The 19,350-nt window shown below is 48.2% G+C and overlaps 1 protein-coding gene across 5 annotated transcripts; it reads right to left on the bottom strand.

Moving 5' to 3' along the window:
* On the bottom strand, nt 6,571-17,287 carry AP5S1 (adaptor related protein complex 5 sigma 1 subunit). Of its 5 annotated transcripts, none has more exons than XM_021077709.1 (5): nt 17,054-17,287; nt 12,438-12,838; nt 11,162-11,264; nt 10,739-10,927; nt 6,571-7,980 (listed from the first exon to the last, which is right to left on the bottom strand). In XM_021077709.1, the coding sequence occupies exons 3-5, from the start codon at nt 11,185-11,187 to the stop codon at nt 7,554-7,556; spliced, it is 642 nt and encodes a 213-aa protein (XP_020933368.1). In that variant the 5' UTR covers nt 11,188-11,264; nt 12,438-12,838; nt 17,054-17,287; the 3' UTR covers nt 6,571-7,553. The 5 variants fall into 5 exon arrangements, with proteins under 5 accessions (XP_020933368.1, XP_020933367.1, XP_020933369.1 ...); XM_021077708.1 differs by having other exon boundaries at nt 11,162-11,702; XM_021077710.1 differs by lacking the exon at nt 11,162-11,264 and having other exon boundaries at nt 17,054-17,284.

The raw sequence follows: 19,350 nt of genomic DNA on the forward strand, positions 1-19,350 counted from the left end.
GCACAGCTATGCCATCAAGAGGTAGGCATAGAACCAAGTTCGTGGTGGGCAGAGCCCTAAACCATTCAGTATCAACAGGAAAGAAATGAGGGTGCTGAAGACCAGAGAGCACAGAGCACAGGGAATGCTCAATGGGTACAGAGTACGTTTCCAGTGATGAAAACCTTCTGAAAATAGATACAATTTTGTGAGTATACTTAATGCCACTAAAGTGCACTTTAAAAAATGGCTGCTGTAGAAAGAAAAAAAGAAATGTTTTTAATGGTTAAGGGAGTTCCCACTGTGGCAAAATGGGAGTCAGTGCCTCTGCAGTACCAGGACACAGGTTCAATTCCCTGCCCAGGGCGGTAAGTTAAAGGATCCCACGGCTTCAGCACATATTGCAACAGCAGGTCGGATCTGATCCCTGGCCTGGGAACTCCATATTCCTTGGGTGGCCAAGAAAGAGGAAAAAAGGTAAGGAGTTCCCCTTGTGGCTCAGTGGGTTAAGGACCAGACATTGTCTCTGTGTGGATATGGCTTAGATCCCTAGCCTCGCTCAGTGGGTTAAGGATCTGCATGGGTCACAGGTGCAGCGTGGATCCACTGTTGCTGTGGCTCCTGGTATAAGCTGCAGCTGCAGCTCTGATTTGTCCCCTGGCCTGGGAATGCCACAGGTGCGGCCATAAAAATAAAAATTAAATAAATAAATAAATAAATAAATAAAAAACCCTTAACTGTGGCGAAGGAGTTCCTGTTGTGGATCAGCAGGTTAATAACCCAACTAGAATTCAACCAGTGTGGGGACACAGGTTAGTTAGATCCCTGGCCTCACTCAGTGGGTTAAGCAAACTGGCCCAGGAACTCCACATGCAGAGGGCAGCCAAAAAAAAGAAAAAGAAAAGAAAACAAGTGATGCCAAGGAGACACATGTGATGTGCTGGGGCAGTACCAAGTGGCTCACTTCAGGAAGGATGAGGGCTCAAGCAACTGGGATTGGAACACTAAAGGATGGGCCAGCTCCACAGGGATGGAAGACTTAGAACCACCCAGAAAGCAGAGATCTGGGTCATATAGGTAAGCCTCATGAACTCTGTAGCCTGCAGGCTATCTCCTAGGTTAAGCTAAACTGACTCCAGTGGGTCCATTGCGATGCAGTTCCTGCCTTGTTGAAATAAGAGATTCATCTTCAGGAAGTGATTTTTCCTTTTCTGTGCTTTCTGGGGTCTGCCAAATTAAAAGGATTGGGTTATGGGGGGAGAGAGCTATGGATGACAGGCAAAGGAGGACCAAGTAGTGCATAATTGGAATCCCTGATGGGAACAAAAACAATGAACTACATTGGCTGTTTAAAAATATGATTCAGGAGTTCTTGTCGTGATGCAACGGAAACGAATCCGACTAGGAACTATGAGGTTGCAGGTTCGTTCCCTGGCCTTGCTCAGTGGATTAAGGATCTGGCGATGCAGGAGTTCCCGTCGTGGCGCAGTGGTTAACGAATCCGACTAGGAACCATGAGGTCGCGGTTTCGGTCCCTGCCCTTGCTCAGTGGGTTAACGATCCGGCGTTGCCGTGAGCTGTGGCGTAGGTTGCAGACGCGGCTCGGATCCCACGTTGCTGTGGCTCTGGCGTAAGCTGGTGGCTACAGCTCCGATTCAACCCCTAGCCTGGGAACCTCCATATGCCGCGGGAGCGGCCCAAGAACCAAGAGATAGCAACAATAACAACAACAACAACAAAAGACAAAAAAAAAAAAAAAAGGATCTGGCGATGCAGAGAGCTGTGGTGTAGGTTGGATCTGGTGTTGCTGTGGCTGTGGCTGTGGTGTAGGCCGGCAGCTGTAGCTCTAATTCAACCCCTACCCTGGGAAACTCCATATGCAGAAGGTGCAGCCCTGAAAAGCAAAAAAATATATATATATATATTTCAGGAAAATATATATATATTTCAGGAAAATGTTTCTGAAATACAAAAAGGATTTCAATCTATGTTTGGAAAAAAAATACCATGTTTATACTAAAAGATATATTCTAGTAATATTATTAGAAAATAAAGAATCTTCGGGGCACCCAGGCAAAAAAGAGCAAGTATACAGCTCCAGAAAATGTTTCTGAACATACAAGAACTCAGGGACATTGTTCTTAAAAAGTTTTACAGAGTTCCCTGGTGGCCCAGTGGTTAAGGATCCAGCATTGTCACTGCTGTGGCATGGGTTCGAGCCCAGGAATTTCTGCATGCCTTGGGAATGGCCAAAAAAAAAGAAAAGGAAGTTTTACAGAAATAGGAAATCAAAAAGAAAAAAAAAAAGAAACTGCATATTTTCTAGAAAATATCAATAGTGAAAACACTACATATCAGAACCTATAGGATATAGCCAAAGCAATAGTCAGAGGAAAATTCATCATTTAAACACTAATGCCAATTTTTTTAAAAAGATTAAAAACAGAAGAATAAGCACCCTTGAAGAGTTATATAGATAAACCAAATAAAAACAGAAGGAATGACTTAATGAAAATAAAAGCAGAAATTAATGAGTTAATGCTGGTTTGTTTGTTTTTTTCTTAGATGCTGGTTCTTAAATACTCATTATATAGTTCTAAGCACCTTTTTGTAAATGTGAGCTATTTCACAGTAGCTTTTTGGTTTGCTAAATGAACTATAATATAGCTATGCAATGGATAAGAATAAAAAAAAAATGGAATGCTATGTACTGCTATAAAAAGATCTCCAGGATACACTGCTAAGTAAAACAAACAAGTCCAGAACTCTATATATAGTAGGCAGCCTATTATGTAAGAAAACAATGTGAGCAGAAGGTAAAATAAAAATACATGTTCATACTTGCTTGTATTTGTATAAAGATAGAAAGATGTAGGAAACCAGAAAGCTATTATCCATCAGGGCATGGGGAGGGGGGAACAGGGTGGATGAGGACAGAGGCAAGACCAAGCTTTTCAGTAAAAATGTTTTTTATCATTTTAATTTCTAAACTATGTCAGCTACTTCGAAAATAAAATTTAATTTAAAAAAAATAAACAGGAGTTCCCGTCGTGGCGCAGTGGTTAACGAATCCGACTAGGAACCATGAGGTTGCGGGTTCGGTCCCTGCCCTTGCTCAGTGAGTTAACGATCCGGAGTTGCCGTGAGCTGTGGTGTAGGTTGCAGACGCGGCTCGGATCCCGAGTTGCTGTGGCTCTGGCGTAGGCTAGTGGCTACAGCTCCGATTCGACCCCTAGCCTGGGAACCTCCATATGCCGCGGGAGCGGCCCAAAGAAATAGCAAAAAGACAAAAAAAAAAAAAAAAAAAAAAAAAAAAAAAAAAAAAAAAATAAAAAAATAAACATTTAAAAAATTCAAGCCTGGCCTAAATGGGTTCGCTGGTAGTTGACCAAACATTTAGGGAAGAAAATATACCAATTTGCTAAAATCTTTTCCTGAAGATAAAGAAGCAAAGGAAACATGTCCCAACTCGATCCAAGAGGCCAGCATTCCCATTTACCAAAATCAAAGGCATATAAGAAAACTGCAGATCAGTATCACTCACAAACATAGATGGAAAAATCCTCAACAAAATATTAGCAAATAGAATCCAACAGTGCATAAAGAATCATATAGCATCACCAAGTGAGATTTATCCCAGGTATGCAGAGCTGGTTCAACATTTGAAAATTACTTACTACATCACATCAACAGACTGAAGAAGAAAAATCACATGATCATATCAATAGATACAGGAAAAGTAATTGACAAAATCCAACACCCATTCATGATAAAAACTCTCAGCAAACTAGAAATAGAAAGGAACTTCCTGAAAGTTCCTGTCATGGCTCAGTGGTTAGTGAATCCGGCTAGGAACCATGAGGTTGCGGGTTCGATCCCTGGCCTTGCTCAGTGGGTTAAGGATCTGGTGTTGCTGTGAGCTGTGGTGTAGGTCGAAGACGCGGCTCAGATCCTGATTTGCTGTGGCTCTGGCATAGGCCAGCAGCTACAGCTCTGATTAGACCCCTAGCCTGGGAAGCTCCATATGCTGTGGGTGCAGCCCAAAAAAACAAAAAAAAAAAAAAAAAGATTAAAAAAAAAAAAAGGAACTTCCTCAACCTGATAAAGAACATCTACAAAAACCTGTAAACAACATCATACTTAATGGGGAGAAACTTGAAACTTTCTCACTAAGATCAAGAGCAAGGCAAGGATGGAGTTCCCCCTGTGGTGCAGTGGGTTAATAACCCAGCTTGTTTCTGTGGAGGTGCTGGTTCCGCCCAGCACAGCGGGTTAAGGATCCAGCATTGCTTCAGATGTCCAGATGTCACAGCTCCAGTTCATATTCAATCCTTGGCCTGGGAACTTCCATATGCCATGGGTGCAGCCAAAAGAAAAAAAAGAACAAGGCAAGGATGTCTCATCACACCACTCCTTTTCAACATTGTACTGAAAGTCCTAATTAATGCAATAAAACAAGGAAAAGAAATACAATGGTAAGTAAATTGGAAAGGAAGAAATAAAACTCTGTAGATGACATGACTGTCTATAGAAAATTTGAAAGAATCAACCAAAAACTCTTGGAACTAACAAACAATCAGAGCAAGGTTACAGGATATAAGGTTAATATTCAAGTCATTCACTTTCCTCTGTACCAACAATGACCAAGTGGAATTTAGAATTAAAAAACACATTACCACAGGCATTCCCTTGGGGCACAGCACGTTAAGGATCTGGCATTGACACTGCTGTGGCACGGGTTTGATCCCTGGCCCGGGAAATTCCTTATGCTGTAGGCATGGCCAAAAATAAAAATGATGTAGTATATATATACCCAATGGAATACTACTCAGCCATAAAACAAGAATGAAATAATGCCATTTGCAGCAGCACAAAAGGACCTACAGATTTTATTTGCCTTTCCTTTAGAATTCCATAGCTTTTATTTTTATTTTTTTAATTTCATGATTTTTATTTTTTCCATTATAGTTGATTGCATGTACGGATTATCATACAAAATGAAGTAGCCAGAAAAAGAAAGACAAATACCATATGTTATCACTTACATGTGGAATCTAAAGTATGACACAAATGAACTTATTTATAAAACAGAAACAGACTCACAGAGAACAAACTTATGGTTACCAAAGGGGAAGGGGGTGGGGGAGGGATAAATCAGGAGTTTGGGATTAGCAAATACAAACTACTATATATAAAATAGATAAACAGCAAGATCCTACTGTATAGCACAGAGAACTATATTCAATATCTGTAATAAACCACAACAGAAAAGATTTGAAAAAGAGTATGTATATATACATACAACTGAATCAGAAACTATCCCATTGCACATCAACTATACTTCAATAATAATTTTAAAAATACATTACCAGAGGTCCTGCTGTGGCTCAGCAGTAACAAATCCAACTAGCATCCATGAGGACACAGGTTCGATCCCTGGCCTCATTCAGTGACTTAAGGATCCAGCATTGCTGTGAGCTGTGGTGTAGGTTGAAGACACAGCTTGGACCTGGTGTTGCTGTGGCTGTGGCATAGCCTGGCAGCTAAAGCTCTGATTGGAGCCCTAGCCTGGGAACTTCCATATGCTGCAGGTGTGGCCCTAAAAGACCCCCCAAAAAAACTACCATTTACATTAACATCCCCAAAATGAAATACTTAGGTATAAAGCTAACAAGATATAGGACTTCCCACTGTAGCACAGTGGGTTAAGGATCCAGCATTGCTGCAGCTGTGGCATAGGTCACAGCTACGAATCAGATTTGATCCCTGGTCCAGGAACTTCCATATGCCATGGGTACGGCCAAAAAAAAAAAAAAAAAAAAAACCTCTGATGAAAGAAATCAAAGGAGTTCCCTCATGGCTCAGTGAGTTAGGGATCTACAATTGTCACTGCTCTGGCTCTGGTTACAGATGTGGCACGGGTTCAATCCTTGGCCAGGAACTTCTGTATGCCATAGGCATAGCCCAAAAAAGAAAAAGAAAAGAAATCAAAGAAGAACTAAGTAAGTGGCGAAATATTCCCTGTTCATGGATAAAAGACTCAATACTGTCAAGGTGTCATTTCTTCCCAACTTCATCTGCATCTATTCACTGCAACCCCAATTAAAATCCTAGCAAGTCGCCTTGTACCCTGTATAGCACCTAGCAGAGTGTCAGATCCAAGGTAGGCTCAATGAAGGTATAAAGTAAGCCTAAGAAGTTGTCGTGGAGGAGTTCCCATCGTGGTGCAGTGGTTAACGAATCCGACTAGGAACCCTGAGGCTGCGGGTTCGATCCCTGCCCTTGTTCAGTGGGTCAAGGATCCGGCGTTGCTGTGAGCTGTGGTGTAGGTTGCAGACGTGGCTCGGATCCCGCGCTGCTGTGCCTCTGGCATAGGCTGGCCACTACAGCTCCAATTTGACCCCTAGCCTGGGAACCTCCATATGCTGCGGGAGCGGCCCAAGAAATGGCAAAAAGACAAAAAAAAAAAAAAAAAAAGAAGAAGCAGCAGCTTCTTGGGGTCATACCTGACCAGGCTGACATCCAGCTCAGGGCCATACAAAGAGGCACTTTCTCACATGAGCACATGTGCATTCATCAAACTGACAGAAATGGAGGGTGAAATCACAGACTTGAGGCTTTTAATTCCAAATGAGAATGACAGCACTGGACCTCTTACACACACCTGACACCGCTTTCTCTCCCCCTAGATAAAGTAAGCCCATGATTATCTCAAGGCTGCCGGTGGGCGTGGGCTGGGCCCAAAAGGGGCTATGGAGCCCTTCTGCTGAACGTTAACATCTTTGTGAACCGTGGTGGGGCTGGACACCAAGCAGACCTTCACCAACAAAATCCTTAATGATGGAGTTCCTGTCGTGCTTCAGCGGAAACGAATCTGACTAGCAACAATGAGGGTGCAGGTTCAATCCCTGGCCTCACTCAGTGGGTTAAGGATCTGGCATTGCCATGAGCTGTGGTGTGGGTCACAGACATAGTGCAGATCTGGAGTTGCTGTGTCTGTGGTGTAGGCCATCAGCTACTGCTCCAATTTGACCCTAGCCTGGGAACCTCCATATGCTGCGAGTGTGGCCCTAAAGACAAAAAATAAAATAAAAAATAAAAATCTTTAATGATGGTGCCTAAGTAGGTGCAAAGGCAGAGGCCATCTCCCTAACCCTAGAAATCTGAGATGCCTTTTGTGCTACAATGACGACGGGTTGGAAGAAGAAAGTGGGCTGAGTTCCAAGTGGCCACTCCTTACTGCCCCAGCATTAGTGGCTGGCAGATTGCTGGGGGTTGGCCGGCAGGGATGGGAGAGTGTGGGGTCAAGGACGAGCAGGGATGGCCCGCTGCGGCAGTCTGAGTAAGTCGCGAGGCAGCTCTAGGCACAGGATGTTCTGTGACTCCTCCCCTCCAGCCTCTCCCCGGCCCCCTTTTCTGCCAGCTTGTCCCATCCATTTGTCCTACATGCAGCAGCACTCCAAAGCTGGGCACAGGCTGGGAAGGAGGTGGGTGCCAACCTCTACCTAGTTGTGTGTCCGTCCATTCCCGTCTTCCCTCCTTGCCCTGGTGGGAAGTCCCAGCCCAGGAAGGGGTCAGCGGGGACAGGCAGCACTGAATTCCTTCTCCAGACCCTGGACAAACTGGTCATTGAGGAAGAGCAGCTGACCATGGGGCAGGAAGCGGGCAAGGATGCCCTCGATGCGGTCAGCACGCAGCAGGAGGTTGGCACCAGGGACCAGCAGCCGGAGGTGGTCAAAGAGAAGGCGTGCCAGCAGTCGGAGTGTGCTCTCTGCCAGCAGCAGGTTCTCGTGGGCATCTAGCACCAGGGCAAAGCCTAATGAGAGCACCCCTAGCCACACCACTGTCCGAGGCTCCTGGAAAGGGTCCCCTGCCGCCAGGCAGAAGGCTCCACATGGGGCCTCATGTAGGGGCACCGGTTCATCTGAAGACTGGGGCTGCAGGTCCACAGAGGGCCGGCCACATGCCTGCTGTTGCAGCTGGCACATGGACTCCACCTGCCTGCGGAGAAGAATAGGTGGGTCACTGATTTCTGTCATCCTCAGGATTACCCCTGGAGTTGGGAGCTGCCATTGTCCCCATAACTAGATGTAGAAACTAAGCCCCAAAAAACTAAATGACCTGGAGTTCCCGTCGTGGCGCAGCAGAAACAAATCTAACTAGGAACCATGAGGTTTGGGGTTTGATCCCTGGCCTCACTCAGTGGGTTACGGATCTGGAGTTGCCATGAACTGTGGTATAGGTTGCAGATGTGGCTCAGACCTGGTGTGGCTGTGGCTGTGGTGTAGGCCAGCAGCTACAACTCCAATTAGATCCTTAGCCTGGGAACCTCCACATGCCGCAGGTGCAGCCCTAAAAAGACAAAAAAAAAAAAAAAAAATTACATGGCCTGCCCAGAGCCACAGAGCTGGGAACAAGAGCCCAATGGGAATCCAGGCACCAGCCTCCAGGCCCTGAATTTTTGCAGCTGGCACATGGACTCCACCTGCCTGCGGAGAAGAATAGGTGGGTCACTGATTTCTGTCATCCTCAGGATTACCCCTGGAGTTGGGAGCTGCCATTGTCCCCATAACTAGATGTAGAAACTAAGCCCCAAAAAACTAAATGACCTGGAGTTCCCGTCGTGGCGCAGCAGAAACAAATCTAACTAGGAACCATGAGGTTTGGGGTTTGATCCCTGAGAAGGCAAGTTTTGAAAACTGCTCCCTGGGCTGGGAAAGGGCACTGGCAGAAGAAGATCCTGCTTCTACATACTGCTTCACAGAGGCCTCTTCAATATTTCAGTAAGAGATAAGAAGCAGAGTAAAAGCCACATCCAACCTCTCCACCCTCATCCCATCTCGCAGCTCTCTGTAAATAAAAAAGAAAAACCAGAGTTCCTATTGTGGTGCAGTGGAAACAAATCCAACTAGTAACCATGAAGTTGTGGGTCTGATCCCTGGCCTTGCTCAGCAGGTTAAGGATCCGATGTTGCCCTGAGCTGTGGTGTTAGGTTACAGATGAGGCTTGGATCCTGCACTGCTATGGCTATGGCATAGGGTGGCAGCTGTAACTCTGATTCGACCCCTAGCCTGGGAACCTCCACATGCTGAGGGTGCAGCCCTACAAAGTAAAAAGAAAGAGAGAGAAAAGAAAGAAAAGTCTTCCATTTGGACATCCAGGCTTTCAATTTTGGGGATTTTTGTTTGTTTGTTTTTGTTTTTGTCTTTTTAGGACCAAACCCTCAGCATACGGAGGTTCCCAGGGTAGGGGTCAAACTGGAGCTATATCTGCCAGCCTACACCACAGCCATAGCAAGGTGGGATCCAAGCCATGTGTGCAACCTATACCACAGCTCGCAGCAACCCTGGATCCTTAACCCACTGAGTGAGGCCAGGATCGGACCCATGTCCTCATGGATACTAGTCGGGTTCATTAACGTCTGAGCCACAATGGGAACTCCCATTCAGGCTTTTTTTTTTTTTTTTTTGTCTTTTTGTCTTTTTGCTATTTCTTGGGCCGCGCCGCTCCTGCGGCATATGGAGGTTCCCAGGCTAGGGGTCTAATCGGAGCTGTAGCCGCTGGCCTATGCCAGAGCCATAGCAACGCAGGATCCGAGCCGCGTCTGCGACCTACACCACAGCTCACGGCAACACCAGATCCTTAGCCCACTGAACAAGGGCAGGGACCGAACCCGCAACCTCATGGTTCCTAGTCGGACTCGTTAACCACTGCGCCACGACAGGAACTCCCCATCCAGGCTTTTGAAATCACTCTCTGATCTCTCATGAATCACCTTCCAATTTGGGCCATATGTAGGGCTGCCCTGCAGTGATAACCCCCCGCCCAGAACAGAGAGGGCCAGGAGATTCTGGCATCTGCTGGTTCGGTTTGGGTTTGGGTCTGGGATGGGAAGGTCTAACACCAGCTATGCCACCTGGAACATGTTTCCCAACTGTGCTCAGTGGGTCCCAGGCTTTTGGGAGGCTCTTGGCACAGATTCCCATATACCACATTCTCTCTCTTCCTTAAGAGATTCATAAGGCTTAAAGGCACCCTAAGGGCCCAGAAAAGTCCTGCCCTACAAAGCATATTTAATCTGTACTGCCAACACTCGAATCCCAGCTCTTTCATTTTCTAGCTACATTAACCTTGGGCAGGTTAAACTCTCTGTAGTTCAGTTCACACACCTTGTAAGGTGGGGATAATGTACCATTCTCAAAACACTGTTTCAAAGATAAATTGAGTTCATATACATGAAGTGCTGAGAACATGAATGCATAGCATATACAGGCTCAATAAATGCTATCTATGATGATAATAGCATTATTATTTCTTTAACCCTTTTTCATGTAATACTTGTGAACAATTGTGGAAGACTCAACTTTGGGTTTTTTTGGTCTTTTGTCTTTTTAGGGCCGTACTCATGGCATATGGAGGTTCTCAGGCCAGGGGTCTAATCAGAGCTGTTGCTGCTGACCAGAGCCACAGCAACACCAGATCCAAGCCACCTCTGCAACCTACACCACAGCTCATGGCAACGCCGGATCCTTAACCCACGAGTGAGGCCAGGGATCGAACCCACAACCTCATGGTTCCTAGACAGATTTGTTTCTGCTGCGCCATGACCGAAACTTAATGGATGACTCTTTGAAAGTGCTACTTTAAAACTTTCTCTCTGCTTCTTAGTCCTCCTGTTTTTCTTTTCCCCCCCAGAAAACCTATCACGATTGGTGTGTGTTCAACGAAGGCCTGGGGTGGGGCCTTACTGTGTGGTTACCTGGCCACAGCCAAAATCTGTTCCTTTCGGAGGAGCCTGTCCCTCTCAGCACCGTGTGGATGTAGGTCATCAGGTGACTCCTCGGCACCAAAAACACAGGAGTAGAGCACTCGGCAGAGGCCCTCCTCAGCTTTCGGGGCCCGCAAGGTGTGAATGAGGAAGGCGTGGACCATGGCTCTGGGAGGGACACTGCAAGGAAGCCAGAGACCTCAGTGAGACAAGCATGAAACCTCAGCAGGGGAAGCAATCACAGAAAGGGTCTGGCTAAGCTAGGTCTGGGAACGTGTCTGGAGGCTGATCACTGCTCCTCTATATTCGCCCAAGATACATGCCCAGCCCCTGAACAAGCACCACCTCTGCCCACAACAGGGTATTGCAAAGAACTCTTAGACAACCCCAAACCCAATTTTACATACAACTGACCAGGAATCTTCAAAACTGTCAGTCATCAGAGTCAAGGGACACTGGGGAGCTGCTCCAGACCGAAGGAGGCCAAGAAGATAGGACAGTCAAACTGCACGCTGGGCTGCAGTTTGGGATGGATGGGATCCCAGGTGGAAAACAGAGCAGTTTCAATATAGGGCATTATTATAGGACAACTGGAGGCATTAAACAATGGATTACAGGTTCAATAATAGTCCTGATCAATGTTACTGATTTTGAATGTAAGAGAACACCCTTGTTTTTAGAAAATACAGTGAAGTGCCTCTAAATACAGAGGTAAAGGGGCATCATATCTGCAACTAACTTAACTGAATAAGCATATGTGGAAGTTCTTTTCTTAAGAAGAGTCTTGAGGAGTTCCCCCTGTGGCACAATGGGATCCACAGCATCCCTGCAGCACTAGGACACAGGTTGCATCCCAGCCCCCAGCTCAGTAGGTTTAAGGATCCAGCACTGCCACAGCTGCTGTGTAAGTTGAAACTGCTACTCCAATCTGATCACGGTCAGGAAACTCCAAAAGCTTTGGGGCAGCCAAAAGAAAAAAAGTATTGAAATTATCTATAAGCTTGAGATCATGTCAAAAGATCACAAGAAGCTTCCACTGTGGCATGGGTTAAGCATCCAACTGCAGAGGGCTCCAGTGGCTGCAGAGGAGCAGGTCCGATCTTCGGCCCAGCACAGTAGGTTAAAGGACCCTGCGCTACCGCTACAGCGGTATAAGTTGCAGCTGCGGCTCAGATTCATCCCTAGCCAGGGAGTTTTCATACACCGGAAGTGTGATCATAAAAAATTAAAGATCACGAAATAATAAAATAGTAATAATAATAGTAACTCAGTGACCAGCCCAGGATTGAAAAGCGGTGGTAGACAGTAAGCAGACATCTGTAGCTAAAGATAAACAGATCGTCAGTTTAAATTGGTAAAACTGGGTCCCGCAGACCTGGCGCTGACCTCGGCTGACCCTCTATCCGCAAGAATACGTCATCAGCCTTCGCCACCGCATTCACCGACACCCCCTCCCGCCCCCCGCCGCTCACCAAAGAGAAATGATAAAGGCCAAGGTCCTTTACGTCAGTGCCTCGCGCAATCCTGAGGCGCAGTGCATTTGGGGGGTTGTAGTTGCTTTCCCCAGTTAGCCATGCCTAAGGGGAGCGCTCCGGACTGAGTGTGCTTTGCAACCCCGGGCGGCTGTCCTCGAGGCGTGGTGCTCACCTTTACTTCCGTGCCCGCGAACTCCCACCAACAGGACACTTACCTCAGCTACGGGGGAGCAATGGCGGCTACGTGGCCCCTGGGCGCCAGCGCTCGCCTGTAGCGGGCGCGCGCCCGAGCGTGACGCTCTTAGGGTGGGCGGGACCTTAGGTCCCAAGCTGAGCTCCGGGCCAAAGGCGTAGGCCGCCGTCTGGCGCTTGGATCTCGGGCGTGGGCGGCTTTCACAGTCTGGCCAGAAGCCCCTCGCTCAGAGTTCACGGTGCGGCCCAGGCTGGTCACTAGCTGACTGGGTACGCAGTGTTCCCCCTCCAAGCCCGGACCAGCCGAGTCCCAGGCCATTTCCCAAGGCGGCCTCAAGGGGGCGCTGCGACCCGACGCGTGGATCCTCCGGAAGAGGGGTGGATGTGAAGGTGCGGGGACGGGTTCTCAAATTGGCCAGTGTCCCTGGAAATCACAGGCGGGCCGCCCGTTAAAATTCACGTTGCTGGGCTTTACCCCCGGGAATGAAGACTTGGGAGGAAATATGCATATTAGGAAATTGGGTTGGAGGGGCCTTCTGGGTTCTAGGTTCCTGCGGTGGGTTAAGACTAGGGCTCCGTATGAAGTGGGACAATTAAAACTCTGATCCCAATGCTGTCACAAGCTATGTATCCTTGGCAGGTCAGTCACTTTTTCGAGCCCCAGTGAAGCCCCATAGCGGTTAGTAGGCTGATTAGTTTTTCCTTTTACACTCCCACCTCTAACAAGCTCTTCCCTTGTCCCCTCTTTGAGGGAGGCCATCTAAAGTACAGTGAAAGGGAGTTCCCTTGTGGCTCAGTGGGTTAAGGATCAGGCATTGTCACTGCTTTGGCTCTGGTTACAGCTGTGGTCCATGTTCCACCCCTGGCTCTGGGAACTTATGCATGCCTCAGGCATGGCCAAAAACATAAAAACACCAGCAAAGGGACTTATACCTTAAGTCTGAAAGGGGCACTGCAGGCACTTCCCAACTGGAGGCTTGGGTTGGAGGTGTTTGGGGCCCTGCCAGACTTGCCTGGGCCTCATTGCCTGCCTGGCCCCCACCCCCACCTCTCCGCACATAATCCTTTTACCTCCTGGCATGTGAACTGCTGCAACCTCCCCAGAGGTGTTCTGTGCCTCAGAGCCCCACACTTGCTGTTCCCTAGGTGTGGCCTGCCCTTTCCTCCCCTTTATTATCCCTTCACAATGTGCTCAGACCAAACTGAGGGGAAGCCTTCCTTCCTGGACTGCCTATTAGGATTCCACTGCCCTTTTTATGCCCATGGTGAGGGTCTGCCCATGGTGCTGCTGTCTCCTATGGGGCACACCCTGGCTGTGGGGCCCAGTTTCACTCTAGAGGGGCGTGCACAGGGCAGGCCTGGTGCTAACACTCCTGGGTGACTGAAGAAATGAAGAGTAGGGCAGGGGAGCCCAGGCAGGGACCCTGTAATGCAGTCTGGGCCCCTTTGGCTGTAGGACCTGGGCATAGGGGCCGTGAAGGGAGGCTAGAAGAGGTGGCCTGGGAGCTGGCTGGGGCGTATGGGCATTTTGGACCACAGGACCAATAAATAAACACATTTGTAAGTGGAGGGGCCTCAGCCACGAGGCTGCGATGATGCTGGCTCAGTTCCTGGTCCCTGGTCCCTATCACTCTCAGTCAGGATCTGTGTCTGCCAGCTGATTATAGCAAAGAGCTGGCAGAGGGCACTGGTTGCTGGGGGCCACCTGGCATCTGGAACAAAGTATTCCGGCCTCTGTCCACTCCTCTGGCAGTGAGTCCACTCCAGGTCCCATGCTACATGTGAGGTACATGGAGGGGACAGCAGTGAGAAGCTGGCCTGAGCTGCTACTCTGGTGGTCAGTGGGGGATCCAGATGGAGGTGGTGTCCTAATAAGTGGGGTAGATGGGTTCCAGTCCCAATTTTCGGCAGCCTTCAGCCAACTTGTACCCCCAAAGTCAAAAGCAATGTGCTGAGGACAGTGAGGCAGGAAGGAGCCTGGGTTCCCCAGGATGCTGCCGGGACTTCTTGGTGAGTGAGGAGCACATGTTTATTTTGTTAAACCGCTGTCTGTGGGGTTTCTGCTACATGCAGCCTACCTCGAGTGAGTTAAGTGAGGCAGCGTGCGAAGTGGTCAGAGTGGAGCCTGACACACAGTAAGCATTCCGTAAATCACTCGATGTTGACAAAGACTAATGCAGAGGCAGGATAGGAGGAGTCAGAGAGGCCTGGGTCAGCACTGGAAAGCAGGCGGGGACTTCTGGTCTGATGGCAGCTCAGGAGGAGGCGGGGGTGGACAGGCAGACCTTCTGCTTCCTGGTATGTGCATGTTCGCGTGTGCCAGGCTTTTATAGCAGTTACCCTAGAGATTGTGGCGGGGCCAGGCACACAATAAGTGAAGAGGGGTCTGTGAGCAGAGTGTGTGTGTGTGTGTGTGTGTGTGTGTGTGTGTGAGAGAGAGAGAGAGAGAGAGAGAGAGAGAGAGAAACAAAGCAGGGAGAAAAGTAAAATTAAACAAAGTGCTACCAAAAAATACAGGAGCTTGAAAGAAGCAGCTGGCTGGATTTGAGGCCTGGCCTGCCTGCCTAGATGGGACCAAGGGCCACACCTTTCTGTTGTGTCCCCTCCCCCTCCTCTGGCTGTGGGCAGAGGTGCCCATTGCCCCACTCCCCAGCTCTGCTCTTCTCAGTGGTCCTCTGAGTTGGGGGTTCTGCCTGAAGCCCCTCATATTGGCCCCTTCTGCACACTCCCAGCCTCCATTGTTCTCTACCCCATGTCAGGGTGAGACCTGCCCCACAGTGTTGGCCTCTTCCACTCCCCCTTGATGCCCACAACCCGAATGCACATGGTGACTGATACTGACTCAATTTAGACAGTAGGCTCCTTCCCCCCATCCACCCAAGCCACTGCATGGGCCCGAGTCACTGATGGGCAGCCTGGCCCCCATGATGGGAAGCTCCACTACTTCTCCCAGACATCAGGACCAACCCTCAGGTGCCACTTACACACCTCCAGGGTCAGGGAGCTCACTTGCTCAAGATAGCCCCGATGGTTTTTTACAGCTGGAAACCCTTCTTGATGCTCTTCACAAACCTTGGAGACCTCAGGCAGATGGGTTAAGCCACCCCTTACTTCTGGATGAGGGAGGGAAATTAGATGGAATCTGCCAGCCCCAGGCAGTGGATATTTTGAATGTCTGATAAGACTGATAAGAATGGAGTTCCCACTGTGGCACAGTGGGTTGAGAACCTGGTGTCGCTGCAGCTGCGGCATAGGTTGCAGCCTGTATCTCTGATTCAATCCCTGGCCTGGAAACTTCCATATCTAACCAGGAGTTCTCTTGTGGCACATTGGATTAAGGATCTGGTATTGTTACTGCAGCGGCTCAGGTCGCTGCTGTGGTATGGGTTCAATCCCTGGGCTGGGAACTTCTGCATGCTGTGGCCCAAAGAAAGAAAGCCAGAAAAGAACATCTAGCCATTTCTCAAACTGTAGAGGAGGAAACTAAGAAAGGATCTGCTTTACTGAGAGTCCAGATGGGCCGAGGTTGAGTAGTATGGTTGCCCTAGAATAAAAGAGACAGACGTAGGGCAAGCCTTGACCTCTCCACCTCCCTGGGGCACCCTCAGGCTTGCCCTATGTGGACCACCAATCAGCTTCCTCCTCTGTCTCCACCAACCCCCATCCACAGCCTCCAAACTGCTAACTCTGGTGCAGTAGGCCTCCTGTCTCCTACACACAGCAACTGGGCTTTTTCCTTGTAACCTGTCACCCAAGGGCATGTCCATGTGCAGAAAGGGCCCAAACCCTCAGGTTGGCTCCTTTCTTTTAATGTTTTCAGGTTTATCCTTTTCACCTGTGTGGTCTTGTAATCCCCTCATTGGTTCTAAGTAATAACAGCCACAGCAGACTTGGATAACCCTTGATGTGAAGCAGGCCCTGTTCTTTGTGATTTATATACACCAATTCATTTGCTCCAATCAATAGCCTTTGAAGGAGTGGCTTCACTATCCCCATTTTTCAGATGAGGAAGTTGAGGCACTGAGATCAAGTAATTTTCCTGATGTTACGCATGTGCTGAGGGAGGGGTGCAGGTCCTTAAATTTCAGCCTGTTTCATCCCCTTCCTTTTGTACCCCCTTCTCCATGCTCCCCCCACCCCCATCCCCTCAGAGTCACCAGAGACTGCGCCAGCCCCCACCCCCAGCTCCCAGAAGCCATAACCCCAGCCTAGTTTACCCACTCTAATCCAACCTTGGGAGCTTCCTTCCCACGTGGCTGGATGGACGCCATCCTAGGTATGCCCAATCCCAACCCAGGAGGCGCCCCCTCCCCGAGCCCTCCCCGCAGGGAGCCCCAGGCTCCACGTCTTGGCTGGGCTCCAGGAAGGCGAGGCACTGTGTGATTCGTCCTTTCAAACGCTGCTCTTCCTGCAAGGCTGAGAGCCGGGAGGCCCCACGAGGCAGCTCAGGCCCAGCCACGTGAGGCCTCTTCCCTTCCCGCTGCCCCAGGCCCCGCTGACTCAGAGACTGGCAGCTGCATCACTGCCCCTTCCAGGGGTGTGCGTGCTGGTGTGGGCCGGGTGGGGCGGAGGCTGTCCCAGCAGCACTGCTTGGCACCCACACAAACTCCCGTGTGGGTTGGGTGGGAATGCTTCTTACCTTCTGTCCCATAACCGTCTTCTTTGAACAATGGAATGAATAACTTCACATCATCCAACATTCTCTCAAGGCATGAATTTCAAGGCTGCAGCACAGCAAGTCCCCCACCATTACTCAACTTCCCTCTCCTGATTGTTTCCAGATTCCATGTGGCTATAGACCTCCTTGTATAAACAATCCTTCATTTCTGCACCAGCAGTTTTATTGCTTCTGGAAAATAGGGTGCCTCTGTGTTCAATTCTGGGGATTAAAGACTTTTTAGAAATCTAAATTTCTAGATGGTTGTGAACTGTTGTCACTGGACAGATTCAAGCCAGTGACTTACAGTTAGTTAACTCCCAAGAGTCACTTAAACTTTTCTAAGAATCTGACTTGAGGGAGTTCCCATCGTGGTGCGGCAGAAACGAATCCAATAGGAACCATGAGGTTGCGGGTTCAATCCCCGGCCTCGATCAGTGGGTTAAGGATCCGTCACTGCCTTGAGCTGTGGTGTAGGTTGCAGACTCAGCTGGCTTGGATCCTCCGTTGCTGTGGCTCTGGTGTAGGCCGGCAGCTGTAGCTCTGATTGGACCCCTAGCCTGGGAATCTCCATATGCTGAGGGTGCAGCCCTAAAAAGCAAAAAAAAAAATCTAACTTGAGAAAAAAACTAAGACTAAGATCAGGTATTTTGGTGTAGGAGAGTCAGAAAATGGGCTGGGACCTCTGCTCTGCTCCATCACAGCATGTAGGTTCAGCCACTTGATAGTTACGAGAGCTCTTTGCTATAAACAGTCACATTTTCTAGTTAAGAAATAACATTTATCAATTTTGATGAAAATATGGAGCAACAAAAGTCTCAGACACTGCTGGTGAGAGAAGGTAAGCTGGTATAGCAACTTTGGAGAACTATGTGGAAAATATACATGCCACAACCTAATGGTTCCACTCCTGGCATAGTCCCAACACAATCTGAAATAGTTGTAAATAATCCATGGAGGGCAGAATGAAAATGTTCTATATTTTAATTGTGGTGGCAGACACCAAACCGCATTCATCAAAACCCACCAAACTATGTATGTAAGAGAGTGAATTTTACTGCGTATAAGTTATACCTTGATTTTTTTTGGCCACGCCCATAGCATGTGGCAGTCCCTGGCTAGTGATCAAAACTGTACCACAGCAGTGACCACTACAGTGACAACACTGAATCCTTAACCCACTGCACCACAAGGGGAATTCCTACCTTAATTTTTTAAAATTTAAAAGCCAGAAGGGGGTTCCCATTGTGGCTCAACGGTAACAAACCCGACTAGGATCCATGAGGATGCAGATTCAATCCCTGGCCTCACTCAGTGGGTTAAGGATCCAGTGTTGCTGTGAGCAGTAGTGTAGTTCACAGACATGGCTCAGATCCCGTGTTGTTGTGGCTATGGCATAGGCCCCCAGCTACAGCTTCGATTCAACCCCTAGCTTGGGAACTTCCATATGCTGCAGGTGTGGCCCTTAAGAAAAAAAAAGATAAAAGCCAAAATAGAATGAATAATTCAATTTGGGGAGATATCCATATAAATGAAATACTACACAGCAATGAACAAGAACAAATTATTGCTAAAAGAAACATGATGGATCTCAAATTCATTATGCTGAGTGCAAAAAGCCAGATACCAAAGAATATTATTTCATTTAGATGATGCTCAAAAACAGGTGAAACTAATCTTTATGATAGGTCAAAACAGTGTGGGTAACTAGGAGGGAACAGGAGGGAATTCCCTGGGATGCTAGAAATGGCCACATTTGAGCTGTGTGTTGCCTCCTCTCATCTGTGCTTGATGTGTAAGATGTGTATCTTTTAGAAAGTGTCAGTTTTCCCCCAATTTAAAAAGGAAACATTTTTTTCAGGTATGTTCTGGTGGCCTAGCAGTTAAGGATCGGGCATTGTCAGTGTTGTGACACAAGTTCGATCCCTGGCCTGGGAAACTCTGCACGCCTTTGGCATGGCCAAAAGCAAAAACAAAAACCAACACAAAAAAAATATTTTTAATTGTCATTGCAAGTTATCTGGTGAGCAAATACGACTTGGCCAACTTGGCCAGGCCAGGTACAGGTGGCTCTTTACTTGGGCCCAACTCCAAGCAGCTTCTTAATCCTGTGAGGGCTGCACAGAATTCCTGCCCCGCCTTGGCCTAAGCAAAACAACCTTTAAAACTGGCTGGCAGCCCAGGATTTTAAACTGCTTCCTTGCCTGATCCACTCCCCTTTTGGAGCATCCAGGAATAAAGTTCAAGCTTCTCTTCCTGGCGGGAAGGGAGTTTTGGGC

Source organism: Sus scrofa, chromosome 17 (genome assembly GCF_000003025.6).
Source record: "Sus scrofa isolate TJ Tabasco breed Duroc chromosome 17, Sscrofa11.1, whole genome shotgun sequence".
Classification (NCBI taxonomy): Eukaryota; Metazoa; Chordata; class Mammalia; order Artiodactyla; family Suidae; genus Sus; species Sus scrofa.